This window comes from Salvelinus namaycush, chromosome 12 (assembly GCF_016432855.1).
Source record: "Salvelinus namaycush isolate Seneca chromosome 12, SaNama_1.0, whole genome shotgun sequence".
NCBI classification, from domain to species: Eukaryota; Metazoa; Chordata; class Actinopteri; order Salmoniformes; family Salmonidae; genus Salvelinus; species Salvelinus namaycush.
This window is the reverse complement of record NC_052318.1, coordinates 51,698,026-51,716,019: the sequence shown is the minus strand read 5'-3', so window position 1 is coordinate 51,716,019 and position 17,994 is coordinate 51,698,026. Positions and strand designations below refer to the sequence as shown.

The 17,994-nt window shown below is 43.0% G+C and overlaps 1 protein-coding gene across 1 annotated transcript; it reads left to right on the top strand.

The window, feature by feature from the left end:
• Positions 1-6,758: 6,758 nt before the first annotated feature.
• On the top strand, positions 6,759-17,732 carry LOC120056686 (Krueppel-like factor 5). The gene is made up of 3 exons (XM_039004893.1): positions 6,759-7,675; positions 7,935-7,994; positions 15,250-17,732. The coding sequence occupies exons 1-3, from the start codon at positions 6,766-6,768 to the stop codon at positions 15,426-15,428; spliced, it is 1,149 nt and encodes a 382-aa protein (XP_038860821.1). The 5' UTR covers positions 6,759-6,765; the 3' UTR covers positions 15,429-17,732.
• The last annotated feature ends 262 nt before the right edge of the window (positions 17,733-17,994 follow it).

The following is a 17,994-nucleotide window of genomic DNA, read 5'->3' as shown; positions in this document are numbered from 1 at the left end:
CCTAACCCTGGCAGTCCTAAAAAAAATGTCTAAATGTTGGATATCCATACTCTGGCTGGATTCCAATAGGATTTACACATCACTTAGCAAACCATCATAATATGACTTGCAGGCCTGATGTGACCTGTAAACTATGAGTTTCAGGCCACTGTATTAGGGTAAAACTAGGCCCTTAAACCATATTTTGAGGGCCTAGGAATTTCTGTCTGGAATTTGAGGCCTAGGAATTTCATTTTAATGACAACATATTCACTTGAATTTCACTTGGTGAAGGCCACATAACTAAACATGAATTAATGCAGCAACCATTCCTCTGTCCCTAGCAAACACAGTCATGGGTGGTACTGGTAACGCTAAAATTCACTCGAAAGGCATCCTGGGAAATATTCAAATAAGGCTTAAAACTCTAAAGCAGGGCTATTAAAATCCGGTCCTGGAGGGCTGAATTATTTATGGTTTGAGATATTTGTATGGTTCTTCAAAGAACCATCCAATTCATGGTTCTTCAGAGACCCTAAAACAGTTCCCCTATGGCATCGCTCGCAAGAACCTTATTTGGTTCCAACTAGCGCCTTCATTTTTAAGAGTGTGGCCATGCCTGTCGTGACAGCGGTATGCAGTTAGACCTGTCTGTACAGGGCCCTGCTCTATGGGGCTGTTAGTTAGGCTGCTCCATTTGCTTTGTCCTGCCACATATACCAAACTTGCCAAATGCTATCACGGAAGAGGATTACATTAGAAATAAGTTGCACACTTTCTTGTGTTTATCCTCAATGATTCTTAAATCATTTAGTACGTGTACCTTGTTTTAAATGATCAAATGAACGAAACCAACAAAAAAACTAGGGCGTTTATCCCTAATCTATCTCTATACTGCTCGGGGCAGGAGGTGGATGATACAATACCAAGCCAGGGAAAGTAACTGCAGGCCAGGGGAGAAAGGCTGATGGATGAGCCTATGCTTCTCTGTAGTTGGCTACTGTTGTGAACCTCCCGTCACTGCGGTTGAATGTGCTCAAGTCAAAATGGTATTCCAGTGACCTGATCCGATCTAATGAAGCGCTGTAGTTCCATTGTGTAAAGACCTTATAGAATGTTTACATAGCTGTTACAATGTCTCCGGTTGCACGGACGCCGTTTAGTTACATGGGATTTGTAGATATATTGATGCAGTTACCTGTACCTGCGCAATAATTACAGAGGAATGAAGGAACTTTTGAGGCAGAATTTGGACCTATCGTTCTTCATTCCCCGAGGTTGTTTTAGGCCACAGTCAGACTTAAACGGGTAACTTTAGAGACAGAATTTAGACCTATCGTTCTTCATTCCCCGAGGTTGTTTTAGGCCACAGTCAGACTTAAACGGGTAACTTTTGAGGCAGAATTTGGACCTATCGTTCTTCATTCCCCGAGGTTGTTTTAGGCCACAGTCAGACTTAAACGGGTAACTTTAGAGACAGAATTTAGACCTATCGTTCTTCATTCCCCGAGGTTGTTTTAGGCCACAGTCAGACTTAAACAGGTAACTTTAGAGACAGAATTTAGACCTATCGTTCTTCATTCCCCGAGGTTGTTTTAGGCCACAGTCAGACTTAAACAGGTAACTTTAGAGACAGAATTTAGACCTATCGTTCTTCATTCCCCGAGGTTGTTTTAGGCCACAGTCAGACTTAAACGGGTAACTTTAGAGACAGAATTTAGACCTATCGTTCTTCATTCCCCGAGGTTGTTTTAGGCCACAGTCAGACTTCAACGGGTAACTTTAGAGACAGAATTTAGACACACTTTTCAGATAGTCAGTGGGGTTTAGTTTGACTAGCCATTTGACTGCTAATGCAATACAGCCCATTTGCATCGGGTCTACAGGTCTGCCCCATTCTCCAACAGTCACCTCTGGCACACATCCATATAACTACACTAGCTAGTGAAAGGAAACCAAAAGTGTTTGGAGGGAACAGTGTATTACTTTTTAAATTCATCTGTTTCATTCATAGATACATTTATGTTTATTTGTGTGTTGTTGTATATATTCTATCCAGCATGTGTTTTTATCTCATATTTTTAGACTCGATCAGTCAGAATCTTGAGAAGTGAACATTTCTATTTTGAGCAGGAGATTTGCGCTGTCTCATTGAGATGAGAGGTGAGTTGTATTGTGGGTAAACAAAGCACCAGGGAGTTGCACCAACAGGGGTGATGCCGGGGGTGTTTCCCCACGAGCAGCCATTCAATGGTACGCTCGCTCCAGTGCCTTTATCATCATGGTGGGACACAGATCACGCTCTCTGTAGTGAGTCGACTAGATGCTTGATACTAGACATGATAGGCTTACAGTACCTACCTATCTACTGCAGTGCATCGACTTTACCATGACCACGTTGAACACTTATTAGAATGCTCGCTGAAAGCGTTTCGCTTCCCAAGTGTTCTGGTGTTTGATGTGTTAAAGATGAGTTTATCTCCTTGCTATTCTCTTTTTGTGTAAAATGTAGTTTGGTTAACTGATTGATTTGAATGCTGTGTGTTTCCAGCCTGCTGTGGCAATCCTTCTCTAAAACCAACTGAATCCTTTGTGGCTTTATGAAGGTTCACAGTGTAGACAGTGTAAGCACTCACTTGTGTATTGATTAATCTCTCCTCTCTCTGTTTGGGGTTTTGTGTCATCAGCCCTGTCAATAAACAGACGGTATATGGCCAGACTATGCTACACTACCAGTCAAACTCTGTGGCCAGACAACACATTTCATTACCAGTCACAGTGGTTTCCCATACGTCTCAATACTCATACTCCATGGCCAGTCTAAACAAGTCACAACGCAGTCACCACCAGTCAACAGCAGTGGTTGAAAAACGACCCAATTGCTATACTTGAGTAAAAGTAAAGATACCTTAATAGAAATGTTACTTGAGTAAAAGTCTAAAAGTATTTGGTTTTAAGCCTAGTTAAGTATCAAAAGTATAAGTCATTTCAAATTGCTTATATTAAGCAAACCAGACGGAATATATACAGTGTATATATATATATAATTTTTGTTACGGATAGCCAGGGGCACACTCCGACATAATTTCCAAATGAAGCATTTATGTTTAGTGAGTCTGCCAGATCAGAGGCAGTAGGGATGACCAGGGATGTTCTCTTGATAAGTGCCTAAATTAGACCATTTTCCTGTCCTGCTAAGCATTCAAAATGTAATGAGTACTTTTGGTGTCAGGAAAAATGTATGGAGTAAAAAGTACATTATTTTCTTTAGGAATGTAGTGAAGTAAAAGTGCTCAAAAATATAAATAGTCAAATATAGTACAGATACCCCATAAAATGACTTAAGTAGTACTTTAAAGTATTTTTCCTTAAGTACTTTACACTACTGGTCAGCAGTCTAAGTCTGGGTTTCCCAAACTCGATCCTGGGGTGCCCTCTGGGTACACATTTTGTTTTTGTGCCCTAGGGAAAACACAAAACATGCGCCAGGACCGAGTTTGGGAAACCTCAACAATACTCATATGACACTACATTGTTTTTCACAAACCACGATGACTGATTGTCCTCAAAGTGACGGTCCTAAAAAAGCCAAAACAACCCATCTTATCATCATGCCAGTAGCCATAAAACATCATTTCGGTATCAAAGGTTCTCCCTCTCTCTCTCTCTCTCTCTCTCCCCCCCCCCCCCCCCCCCCCCCCACCATGGCTATCAGTCATCGTTTATGGAGATGATCCCAGGAAACATACACCATTTCCTAACCCACTGTTCCCCAGGCACGGTGGATGTTGATTAAGGGAGCCCTCTGCACCTCTCTGGTTCAGAGGGGTTGGGTTAAATGCGGAAGACACATTTCAGGTATTTCCCTTTAAGAAAGGATCATTAGTGAGGAGACAGAACCATTTGTCTGTGGGATATCCTGACCCCTGACTTCTGAGCAGGTAGGGAGGACGATAGTCTATTGGCCACAAGGAACTCTTGAGTGGTGTTGTTAGATGCTGATGTAGATATTAGTTGCAGATAGATTTGCATGGCTAACAATGGTCTGAAAGGCATTTTTATTGCATTATCGTATTGTTGGACGGCATAGTTGCTATTGTTACTCATAGTTAACCTTGGTGACATGGTATGAAATGTGACATTAGTCATCTTTCATTGCACAGTATTGACTTGGCTGGTATTTTGACTTTAGTTTAATATCTAAGCTAAATATCTGAACTCAAAATCACAGTCATGGTCATGGACCTTAAGTGTGAAACCCCCCCCCCTGGGTGCATCCCAAATGGCACCCTGTATACCCTACATCATGCACAACTTTTGACCAGCCCTATGGGCCCTGTACTATGTAGGGAATAGGGTGCCATTTGGGACGTAGACCATGACTACCCCATAACCCAGAAAAGAGCTGATAAGAAGTTGACTCTTTTCTTCTCTTCCCTCCTATTCTCTGTTATCTGGGCTTTGGCATGTAGCAGTTGTCTGGTCTACAATCATTAACAGACTCAGTCTTGGGCCAGGGTTTAGCGGTACTCCATTCTTCTTCTGATACAAAGGGGATGGACAGAAGAGGTGGCGAGAGGGGTAAGGGTAGAAGGAGAGGAACCAGGGTTTTGTTCATTTGAACACACAGCAGAAAAAGTTTGACAACATTTTGCAACAGAAAATAAACGCTTCTTATTGTAAGTCCCTCCCTATGTCAGTATGTTTTCTTCCATTTGTTGCCTAATGAACAGGATCCAGGGCACTCAGGCCGAGTGGAGGCTGCTGAGGGGTGGACGGCTCATAATAATGGCGGGAACAGAGCAAATGGAATGGCATCAAACACCTGTAAACCATGTGTTTGATGTATTTAATATCATTCCACTGATTCCGCTCCAGTCATTACCACGAGCCCGTCCTCCCCAATGAAGGCGCTACCAACCCCCTGTGCTCAGGCCAGAGGGGGGACACTGCGAAGGGCGCTGGGTTAGCCTGCCTGCCAGGCACCGGAATAACACAAGACCCGTTTGTGCCCTGTCCTGAAAAGGAGCTCTCAATACAAATAAAAAGAAGCCATTTTCCAGTTAAATACTTGGTTTTACGTTTCAGTTTCTCTCCCTGGTCATATTGCACTGATGTCAGAAGGGGCTGTGGGGCAGAGGTGCTTGAGAGAGACGGTGGGGTTCACTAGTGATAAATGGCCCATTTATATTCTGGAGGCACACACACACGCACACACAGACACACACTCACACACAGGTTGAAGTGCCCATAAAGCGATAGGCCTTCAAGAGTGTGTGTATAAAAACACATCAACACTCGGGTTGCTAGGGAAGAGATTGGAAAATATATAATGCAGCCAGTGTTGACATAGCTGGCACTTCAAATAGCTGTGGAGGTATAATAGGCCTGATGAAATGTCCTCTCCCCTTCATTGTACCTGCTGTTGGGTTAGCCATTATGTACAGCTGAATAGAGCCTCAATATATCAACAGCTCATTGAATCATTTGTACACAACCAATTGGCTGGGCTTTGCCTTGGATTGGCTCTTTGTGCTCCAGTGTTTGGCCTCAGTAACTCATAGAACCGACAGGGGTGTGTTTGAGTTGCAGCACATTTGATTTAGGCTACGGTTCTTTATTTAGCTGGCATTCATTTGTAACTTTCCCAGTAAAATAGTACTAGCTTAATAAGTCCTCGTTTTGCTTCTTGGGATTCATTTTAACAAGCCCTTAGGTAAAACATAGTATCTAAATGAAAAGCTAGTCAATCATCTATAGTTACAATGGGCTGATGGTTTAGTTTGGAGAACTTTCAGTTTTTTTCTTTCATGTATCATCTCTTTCCTCTCCCTCTGTAATCTGAAATGATCTAGCTGTCCCATGACATCTCTGGTAGAATCAAATTCGTTCTCTCTGTTCTATTTATAACTGCCAGTGGAGGCAGTGTAGTGTTTGTGTTCGCTCCTTCTTTCTCATGCCCTCACCTTTGTTTTGGCTGTTTGTTTACTTAGCTAGCTAGCACTGCACCCTGCACAGACATGTCCTGTAGGGCTGGCAGAAGGCTAAGTAAGCCATGGCTAGACAATTTCAGATTTAGGAGGGGGGGGGGGGGGGGGGAGGGAGAGATGATAAATGAAAGAGAAAAACATTTTAAAAAACAGACAGGACCGGGCCTCAAAAGTCACTCTCTAGTAGTTACAGTGTAATTGTTTCTGGTGGCTTTTCTGCGTTAAAGGACAAACACTATGTATTGTGTCTACTTTTAAATGTTTTCCCTTTTAAGTTACCTTGTAGCAGCACACATTTAAGGCAGTCTTTCCATACATCTTTCACTCCATCGTTCCCTCCCTTCCTCTGATTCTTCCGTGGTGGTGAGCCCCATTTGGTAGGTTGGAATGTGAGGAATGAAAGGGGGAGGAAGGAAGGGAGAGAGGTTGGATGCTGGGAGGAAGCGAGTCCTGGTACCACCAGTTCTCCTGGCGTCTCTCTCTAACTGACACACACCCAGACAGACTGAGAAACGTTAGAGACAGATACCTCCTCCATCCCCCTCTAGCTTATGTACCTGTGCCATGTCACTTCCACCTTTTATACCAACACAATCCCACACAGTGACAGAATCAATAAAAAGCAACTACAGGTTTAGCTGAGAGGGTTTTTAAAGAAATTTAATGAAAAAGTGCATTCGTACCCCAACAAGAGACTCATCCTAGATGCGCGAGTGCCTACCTTTTCAACGTTGGCTCTGTATTGAAACACGGCTCACTCTCTCTTCCTTCTCTCTCTCTCTAGATCCGGTTGGAGATGGAGAAATACCTCTCCCAGCCCCCAGGCAGCCTCCTCATCCCTCCCTCCATGGCCCCCACAGACAAGAAGAACCGCAGGGAGAGCGCCTCGTTGGTGGACGAGTACTTCTCAGAGGAGAAGCCCAACACGGCCCCGTACAGCGTCAACATCAACCTCATCCTCCCCAACACCACCCACCTCCGCACTGGCCTGTACCGGCCCAACAAGCCTAACCAGCAGCAGCACCAGGCCCACCAAAATCACCTCCTCCAACACATCAAGACAGAGCCGGGTGTGGATGTGCCAGTGCCCTGCTCCATACAGACCATCCAGACCTTGCCTGACTTCACGTCTGTCTTCAGCATGCCCCAGACCGTCAACACCATGTTTATCAAACCCGACATGGCCGCCGGTGGCCACCCAGTTTCAGACACACACACAGAGCTGTACATTGGCCCCCAGAAACCACAGGTCTACCAGATGCCTGTTCCTGTCAGTGGAGCTGACCTCACAATGACCCTCTCCCACAGCAGCCAACCAGGGACCGGCGGAGCCAGCAACGGTAGAACCATGATAAACCTGAACAGCGTCTCCTTGATGACGGTGGGTCACGGCGGTGGTGACTCGTCGTTTGCGATGCCGGAGCATTTCTACCACCACCACACCACCGCATCGCCCCAGTCCCAGCCCCACAGCCTACCTCCCTCACCCCCCAACTCCCAGCCGGGTAGTCCTGAGAACCAGGCAGAGCTGCTCACCCCTCCTCCCCCCTACCAGGCCTCCACGAGGCTGGGATTGAAGGTCACCCAGATGTCCCACCACTCCATGCTCATGGCCCACGGACAGGGGGTGCTGACGGGACCCAGGTACAACCGACGGAACAACCCAGAGCTGGAGAAGAGACGGATCCACTTCTGTGACTTCCCAGGTGAGCCCCCTGATACTGGATGGATGGAAAGGAAAGGGGGATACTGGATGAATGAATGAATGAATAAATGCTCCCAAAGTGCCCTTAGTCTTTAGCTAATGTGCTAAAGACTAAACCGTGTATGGTCACAGATACAGGAGATGAGTTTCATGATTCTGTTAGTTTGCTTACCGAGACATGGTGAAATTAAATACCGTAGAGGTCAATGTTGAATACTGCTCCATTGTCAGTGCAGTGATACATCTCTTTTCCCTTGTAGGCTGCACCAAGGTTTACACAAAGAGCTCTCATTTGAAAGCACACCAAAGGACACACACAGGTAAGAAAGAGTAACTTCCTCTGTACACTTACACCAATAGAAAGACAGACACAGACACACGCACGTGTACAGTACTGAATAAGGAGGCCATAATGAGACTATATTGGTTATGTCGAAGGCTTGAGACCAAAGCAAAAACATGGAGGCACTATGGACGGAGGAAAGAAGAGAGACAGATGGGAGAAAGAGAGAGAGAGAGACTTTCTTAACAGATGTTTTCTTATTGTGCTAATGCATGCCCATACAAGCCATACCAGGTTTCCCCCAGCACAGAGAAACAGAGAGGAATGGAGGGAGGGAGAAAACACAGTTGTGGTGGACTGGGCCAAAACCTGTTCCTCCTGCTTTTCACTCCCTATTCAGAGAAAAGAGGGGAGGAGCAGGGAGGAGGGAGAAAAGAGGGGAGGGGAGCTGGGATAAGGAAAAGAGAGAAGCAGTTTTGATGTAGTCACTTCTGTAAATGGACACCTAAAGGCTGACAATTTTAGGGATTATTCATTCAGAGGATGAGCGACAGAACAGAATGAAGATACAGTAGAATCTGGGGAAAATAACCTGTTGGATGCCATGATGGAACGTATCCAAGCTCTGAGTAGCCTACAATCTGATTTCACTCTCAGTCATCCAACCAGTCAATGATAGACCTGGGGCTGTATGGCAGGTCTATCCTAAATCAGCACTCCCTCTCTGAGTCTCCTGATACATACGGCTCCATGTCACTCACATGTCTTGGGAACTACTAAGTCTAGATACTAGATACTTAACCATATGGCCTCTTCTTTTGTAAATATTTTCTTTTCAAATATGGCCTATTGTGTGTGTGTGTGTGACTGAGGCATACCTGGCTGTTCACCATGTACAGATGTCTCTTTTGTCTCTGAGATATTTCCTGCTGCATTTACCCACTTCATAAGTATCTACTGTATTCTAGTCAAGGCCTATCCTATATAACTACTGCTGTACACACCTTTTCTATTCATATACGGCCCATAATGTCTACAGTACCAGTCAAAAGTTTGGACACACCTACTCATTCCAGGGTTTTTCTTTATTTGTACTATTTTCAACATTGTGGAATAATAGTGAACACATCAAAACTATAAAAGAACACATATGGAATCATGTAGTAACCAAAAATCAGTTAAACAAATCAAAATATATTTTATATTTGAGATTCTTCAAAGTAGCCACCCTTTGCACACTCTTGGAATTCTCTCAACCAGCTTCGTGAGGTCGTCACCTAGAATGCATTTCAATTAACAGGTGTGCCTGGTTTAAAGTTAATGTGTGGACTTTCTTTCCTTCTTAAAGCGTTTGAGCCAATCAGTTGTGTTGTGACAAGGTAGGGGTGGTATACAGAAAATAGCCCTGTTTGGTAAAAAACCAAGTCCATATTATGGAGAGAACAGCTCAAATAAGCAAAGAGAAACGACAGTCCATCATTACTTTAAGACATGAAGGTCAGCCAATCAGGAATAGTGAAAGAAAGTTTCTTCAAGTGCAGTCGCAAAAACCATCAAGCGCTATGATGAAACTGGCTCTCATGAGGACTGCCACAGGAAAGGAAGACCCAGAGTTAACCCTGCTGCAGAGGATAAGTTCATTAGAGATACCAGCCTCAGATTGCAGCCCATTGAGATGCACACGTTGTCTGTTTCAGGAGAGATCAACTGATGATAATCTAGTGCCATCGATGGTTGCAATAGGCCCCTTGTTATCGGATTCTATTCCAATAGGGAACATTCTGTAGGTCTCCCGTTAGCCTGTCCATTGTCACACAATGAAAGGTGTGAAAACCCATAATAATGTGTTTCCGTGGCTGAGTTGATGAGCAGATTTGGGCCATCAGTTGATTGACAGGTGTAGGCCTACTGTAGTATGATAAACTTTCCTCCAGTGTGGATGCTGACCCACGTTTTATAGTTAGGCTATGGGAGATTTGTCGATATAGTTCGGGTCTTTGGTGTGGATTGTAAGCCTGTATTGTGTTGTGTTAATATTTGATTTTGTAAAGCTGTCAAGATGTTTATGCATTTGCGCCTGTACAAAAACTATTTTGTTGAGCTGACCCTTTTCTTTGATGTGTAAATTATTAGACTATTCTTTTTACGTCTTGAAAACATTGAAATAAATTTAATTAACTCGTGGGCCTAATTTAGGCTCAGGCTGGTCACTAGATCTCCCAGCACTCGTGGGGATGAGAGGCAGAGCGCGCTGCTTAGACCACTGAGCAAAGGAAGTTCCCGATGCTCTAGCAAGCACTAAGAACGCTATGAATACTGACGATACTCAGGCACGTCGTTTTTTTATCGTTTTGTTGTAGGCCTTCCCCAAACCATAGCCCGAACCTTAAGCACTCGGGAATAAAACTGTTAACCTTTGAGCTGTTTCTGTTTTAACCCTGGAACCACGTGGAATGAATGCATCAAAAGTAGACGTATCTCCGTGAGTCAAAAGGGCAGTGGGCTTGATTCGAACCCGACTCTGGCATTTTTTTAAAGAAATTATAAAATAGTTTGACACCCCTGTTTTGTGATACCATTTTTAAATGGTATCAAACTCAACCGTTTATATTTTCCAGTCATGAAGACATGGGTCAACTTTGAGGACCTCTAACTCCTAAACGTTTTGGCATTCAAGTCCAAAAAGTTACTTTCTGACCACTTTTAGTACGGGCAAATATGTATAAAAAGTTTTGTTCAAATCAGTAGGGGTGAGGTCAAAAAGTGATTGAAATCAAGTGGAAAGACCCATTTTTCACCCGATTCTACATGCAAAATCAGTGCGCTCTCAGTTTGCAAATCATATTCAGAGGTGTAAGTATTCTTGGCAAGCAAATGGTATTGGTGTGTCGGAGCCGAGTAGCCTACAGTACTACAGCGCATTGGGAAAGTATTCAGACCCCTTTCCTTTCTCTACATTGTGTTACGTTACAGCCTTATTCTAAAATGGAGGAAATAAAACATGTTCCTCATCAATCTACACACAATACCCCATAATGACATTTTTGCAAATGTATAAAAAAACAACAACAATTGATTGGACATGATTTGGAAGGCACACACCTGTCTATATAAGGTCCCACAGTTGACAGTGCATGCCAGAGCAAAAACCAAGCCGTGAGGTCGAAGGAATTGTCCGTAGAGCTCAGAGACAGGATTGTGTCGAGGCACAGATCTGGGGAAGGGTACAAAAAATGTCTGCAGCATCGAAGGTCCCCAAGAACACACTGGCCTCCATCATTCTTCAGTGGAAGAAGTTTGGAACCACCAAGACTTTTCCTAGAGCTGAGCAATCGGGGGAGAAGGGCCTTGGTCAGGGAGGTGACCAAGAACCCGATGGTCACTCTGACAGAGCTCCAGAGTTCCTCTGTGGAGATGGAAGAACCTTTCAGAAGGACAACCATCTCTGCAGTACTCCACCAATCAGGCCTTTGTGGTAGAGTGGCCAGACGGTCAAAGATAAAAGTAAAAAATAAAGTCAAAATAAACAAAACAAAAAGTAAGTTTGAATGACACTGAGGGGCAACGCTGTTACATCCGGTGCCTGTTTGCCTGAGGCTGATGCCGCGCAGGTGCTTGTACGCGTGTACACATGCGTACACATACGCTCCTATTCAAACACACACACGGACACACACACACACACACACACATCTAAATAGTGCCACACATGCAGTCAAACGTATACAGTTGTCCTTACTGTTTTGATTTTTGCTCTCCTTGATGTCTTTTGTTTTTGATTTGTTTGTTTTTTCCTGTTTCTTTTCCTTAGTTTTTCTCTTTTGATCATTTTGTTGGTTATTGGTGCATTGGAGGATAGTGGGTTGGGGGTGGGGAATGAAGGGAGAGGAGTCTTTTTTTGGAGGGTTGGTGGCCTGGCAGTTGGGAGCTTGGGCCGGTGGCCAATTGAACATCTCTGGAGAGACCTGAAAATAGCTGTGCAGAGATGCTCTCCCTCCAACCTGACGGGGCTTGAGAGGATCTACAGAGAATAATGGGAGAAACTCCCCAAATACAGGGGTGCCAAGCTTATAGCGTCAAGAAGACTCGAGGCTGTAATCGCTGCCAAAGGTGCTTCAACAAAGTACTGAGTAAAGGGACTGAATACTTATGTAAATGGAATATATATATATTTTTTATATATATACATTTGAATTAAACCTGTTTTTGCTTCATCATTATGGGGTATTGTGCGTAGATTGATGAGGAAAATGTTTTATTTCCTCCATTTTAGAATAAGGCTGTAACGTAACAAAATGTGGAAAAAGTCAAGGGGCCTGAATACTTTCCAAATGCACTGTATCTTGCTGATGAGGCCCCCTGCCCTCTTAACAAACAGAAACAGTTTATAAAGCTGCGAGGCTCACAAAGGATGTCCCGTGGATGGTTTATGGGCTTCACAGAGAGCTGGGACTGTTTGCTGTCTTTCAGTAAAACCGTGTAGGCACCATCATAAAACAGACAATGGCTCTTCGGGAGAGAAAAGTGTGCTTGTGTGTGCGTGCGCGTATGTGTTCTACGTACGTGCAATATGTGGCAATGTTAGGCTGATAAAAAACTCAACCGTTGCACAACTGCCACCTGACCAAATAGCTGAAGTGTATTATTGTGATGCTGTCAGTTAAACAGCTCCCTTATCTAGGCCTCAGCGACATTCACAGTATCACAGCCCTAACCTGTGTTTTGGAGAACAACCAATTGCACCGGACCCTCTGTTAGCTTGTTTTGAGATGCAGATGTTGTCTGATTTGATCCCTAATGGCACCCTATTCCCTATATAGTGCACTACTTTTGACCAAAGCCCTATGGGCCCTTTTTAAAAGTACCTCACTAAATAGGGAATAGTGTGCGATTTGGGAAGCAGGCAACATGTTTGATCTGTGGGCCTGTATGTGCAGGGCTATCTCATTATATTGTTTACCAATGCCATAATAATGGCAAGGAGGGAGAGGTGATGCTTTCGACCCAGAGTTGAGAGCAGAGCTAGACTGAACTCAAATACACCTGCCTGCACCGCTGAAAGATACTAATAACAGCCTGAACTCCCCAAAACGCACACATACCTTACCCTCCACCCCTGACCCCTCTCACCCAATGCCCCCATGACCCTCTGGGCCCCTGCTTCAGTAGTGATTGTCAATTAGCTGTTTTTAATGAGTAATACTCTCTATCTAATCAGTACTCATGGCGTCCTCCCTTACGACAACAAAAACATGTGAAATGTGTAGTTGAAATGGCTGTTTTTGCAACTTGAGCTTAAGTTGAAACTATATTTTCAACAGTAATTATGTTAAAACCACCTGTTCGCATGTGAGGAGAAGAGCATGTTTTCACCTCACAGGAGAAGAGCATGTTTTCACCTCACAGGAGAAGAGCATGTTTTCACCTCACAGGAGAAGAGCATGTTTTCACCTCACAGGAGAAGAGCATGTTTTCACCTCACAGGAGAAGAGCATGTTTTCACCTCACAGGAGAAGAGCATGTTTTCACCTCACAGGAGAAGAGCATGTTTTCACCTCACAGGAGAAGAGCATGTTTTCACCTCACAGGAGAAGAGCATGTTTTCACCTCACAGGAGAAATTGCAAGTTCACATTTGAAAAGCATGAACATGTGAAAATTACATTTGGAGTTTCACATTTAAAACTCCACACGGGAAAATCTCACTTTCACATGTGGAATTGCAAGTTCATATGTGAAAAAAATGTACATTTGAAAATATAAATCTCACATGTGGAATTGCAAATTAACATTTGGGGGTGAAATAGTGTTATTCTCCTCACATGTGAAACCAGAGGGCGGCGCACAATTGGCCCAGCGTCGTCTAGGTTAGGGTTTGGCCGGGGTAGGCCGTCATTGTAAATAAGAATTTGTTCTTAACTGACTTGCCTAGTTAAATAAAGGTTCAATTAAAAATCAATTAAAAATACACAGTTTAACAGGGTGACCGAATGGTGTTCAACATACACACTCATGAACGCACACGCGGCTAAGGAACGAATTCAAGTAAATAAGGGTGTGAGCATACTTTTTCAAAAGTAAGAACGGTCGATTTATTGACACGATACGGCAAAACCATTTAATCTTATTGGCTTTTGGATCGTTCCACAGAAATGATTTGACATTTTAAGTAGAAATTGTGCAATGATATTGCATTTTAAGTGTCCACCATCCTTGTAAAGCCCTAGTTATTTTGTTGCTTTTAACAAAGTCATTTCTGAAGATGATTATTTATTTCGTAGTGATTCCATCTAATCACATGTAATGTCTGTCCCTTGTTTTAAGGTCCACCCTGTTAAGTGAACTGAACTGTTTTTAATATGGTGAAACTACACCTTTTCAAATATTTGCTTCAAAAGAAACATTGAACATCTAAAATAGTAAAATCACAGTGTAAAAGCAGGTGAGCTGGCTCTTCCCTTTTGGGTCATTTTCTGGTGTTTTGTTGTGGAAAACTGAACGGGTCGAGCTTAAAACATCAACCCTGTTACCCATAGACAGACAGGCTAGAAATGTTTCAACAATTTTAATTTTACCTTCATTTTTTCGGTGTAAAGCTTGCATTCAATTGCCCCTCCCTTGTAGCGCAAAACAAGCTTCTATTCCCTGTCACAAGGGGGGATGAAATCGTTACGTTATTTGTCACTTAAAAGGCCCCTAAAGTAGTCAATAGAAAATGTGTTTTTATTAAGTTGATCTTGCTCTATCGATCTATCCATCCATTTATTGCTTTGGAGTTTTATTTAGGAAGATATTCATAACTCTAGGGCAACAGTTTTGGGTCCTTTCAGGCTCTTTCTCTTTCTGTCCCCCCTGGGGAAATTTTTTCCTGTGTGTCAACATCAAAATCTTATCAAAGCTTACATTTAGTATCCATTCAACATGAGTTTACGCTGAACCCATATAATACTCTCTGAGTGAATAGCCAGATGTTGGTAGGGGATGTACCTGCTTTAACATGCCCACTGGTGTGTGTGTGAACAGTGTGTTTGGCAGTATGTTTACCACACCCTGTTGAAGACATCACTGCCAACACAGTTGTGAAATAAATGAAAATAGTGAAATGAAGAATAGTCTATAACTCATCTCTTTCTCAAAACAACTGTACAGGATATTCTGCTCTCTCTCTCTGTCACATTAGAAAGTGTCACACATCCCTGTCTTAACAGCCGCACAGGCTTCACCAGTTTTGACATACCCATAGTCATAGGACAGACAGTGTATTTATGTCTTCTCTCTCTCTCTCTGTTTCAGGAGAGAAACCATACCGTTGCAGCTGGGAGGGCTGTGACTGGCGTTTCGCCCGCTCTGACGAGCTGACGCGACATTACCGTAAACACACGGGAGCCAAGCCCTTCAAGTGTGTGGCCTGCAGTCGTTGTTTCTCCCGTTCAGATCACCTGGCCCTACACATGAAGCGCCACCAAAACTAAACACACACACGCACGCACACACGCTACGCCCACCTGAAGCATCACCAGAACTGAGGGACATCATCCTGAAGCCCCCAGAATGCATTGCACTGCACTGCATTAGGGCTGCGGATGGACTGCCTGACTGACGGACTAATCCTCCTTTTCAAAACTCCTTATCATGAAATATTTTACACCATCTACAACGATACAATGATCAAAATGTCTGCTCCTGATGTCACTACTATCGGGAGGTATGGACTTTCAAAGAAATAGCGGGCCATGGACGACCAGCCTCCAATTGCCCCACGTAATAATGGATGCACATTGTATGCCTGTATATATAGTTGTGTATAGTGTGTTGTTGTGTGTGTTTCTGAAAAAGCTAAGAATTTATTGACATCTATACTTGACTATTATTTTTTTTACACATCTGCAGTTGAAATTTCATAACAATCATGACAATGTTGGGTAATACTTTCAAGTCACATGAGCTTCCTTATATGGTATCATATATCTTCGTGACAAATCAACAGGATACTCTGGAAAACGCTTACATTCATAATAACTCGTTTCTATTCGGGTGCCTGAGAGCCTGGAGCGTTTAGCCATGTTTATTATTTTTTCCTGTAACCATGGAGACAAACCTCTTTGATAGGGGCTCGCAACAACATGACATTATCCTACATCTATTTCCAGTTTCATCTTCAATAGTTTGTTCAACAGTTCATGCATGTATTATAACTTCGTATTTTTGATTTATTATGTCATAATGTTAACTAGTCTTGTCCTGCAGCCTCACTATTTATGTATAATAATTACCGAGTTGAATTTACTACAGCTCAAAAGACATTAGGGAACCGCATTACTTTGAAATTAGAATCGTCCCCATGCAGATTTTGATATTTACAAATCAGTTGTTTTTTTAATTATGTATTGTAGCCTGATAAGAGTTGAACTAGTGTGTGTGTGTGTGTGTGTGCCAAACGATTAGAGAACATGTTTCATACAGGTTATCATGCTCAAAGATATTGGCAGCAGGATATGAGACAATGCCCAACCCCTCCACAGAAATGTCACATTTATTACACTATTAGTCACAGTAATGATTCATTAACACAATGATGCTGGATGGACACTTTTTGACATGTTTTTTAAACATGAGGGCACATTCATACATATCGGTCAAAGCAGTGGACATACATTTAGGGGTGGTTTCCCGGATACAGATGAAGCCTAATTCCGGACTAAAAAACGAAATAAATGGAGAATCTCCATTGGTGTCCAGGGAACTTTCCCTTTCTGCTGTCAGTTGTTTTTACCTGTCAGATATGATTGGCTGACCTTTTGGCCTTTGATAGTTGTAAGGCTGGTAACTGTTTACCCTAAGTTGCCCTTATACCTATGTAATAACTGTAGTAAAGGGTTTAAATCATATCAGTATGGGCAAATCCCCAGTTGGTTTTATACTCTGTGTCTGTCTTTCTGAATGGAATCTGTCTCTCCTCTCTTATGACCTTATCAATGTTTAGCATTCTTCCAGCCAGTTAAGCATTCTTCCAGCCAGTACTGTCGGCTACCTTTTCTATAGCCTTCCCACTAGTACTGAGTTTCTGTACCTATTGTTGAACATGGAGGGACGAATTCCTGCCGCCCTAGTGGATGTACATTAAACAAGGCGGACTTCCTCTCTGGGTGGAACGCAACGACGATGTGGACAAAAGTGCGCACTGCCCCATTTAAAAACAGACTCATTCCTTGCACATGCATGCATGTCGATCGACAGAGTGAAGCTTGTAGAAACCTTAAGCCTAGCCCTAGACTAAAAAGCACTTTGAATGGAGGTTGTTCATGAAGCAAGGTTTTTTTAGTTGAGGACTCGGAGTAGGCTTAATCTGGGTCCGGGAAACCATCTAGGAGTATTCGACACTTACGATGCCACTAAATGATACGTTTCCGTCTTTCTGACAGAGAGACTGTTTTGTTTTAACTCACTGAATGACTCAAGCACTTCCTTCACTCTAGGAACAAGTTCTCTGTGTTAACTGCCTTCAATGATAGGGAGGTATGATGAATCACTGTATATACTGTCATTTTTGAATAGAAGTTGTGAATATGTTTTTTTTTCTTCTCTAGTATAGGATCTTTTTGCTATGAACAAAAGGGGATTCTAGGTTGGTTTTTAATGGCTGGTTATTCACTCGGACACTTATTGTGTGTACGGTATGCAACAGAATCAGTTCTGTACAACTTTTTTTGTGTATTTCATTCGTTTTTTTTGGTTTGTGCAAAATCCCGAAAGTGAATAAAGAGATTACAACTAGAGACCGTGTGTTTTCCTGTTGATGTTTTGAGGTGGGCCTTTCTTAAATGTTTTATGCTCGGTAGGACTTTCTGCTCGTTATCTCAGTCTGCGATGAGATAGGCGGGGTGACTCTCAGTAACATTCACATGGAATGATTGACAGCATCCCAAACCTGACATCGGAAATAGGGTAAGTAGTTATTTGGACTTCCACTTTCATGAAAAGCATCTTCACTCAGAGTATTACAGCTATAGGCGACATTAGAAAGAAAGCAGTGTTTGT

Coding starts and splice junctions, on each gene's coding strand:
- LOC120056686 (XM_039004893.1), top strand. CDS start 6,766: ATGGAGAAATACCTCTCCCAGCCCCCAGGCAGCCTCCTCATCCCTCCC. Junction 7,676..7,934: donor CCACTTCTGTGACTTCCCAG/GTGAGCCCCCTG, acceptor TTTCCCTTGTAG/GCTGCACCAAGGTTTACACA. Junction 7,995..15,249: donor ACACCAAAGGACACACACAG/GTAAGAAAGAGT, acceptor TCTCTGTTTCAG/GAGAGAAACCATACCGTTGC.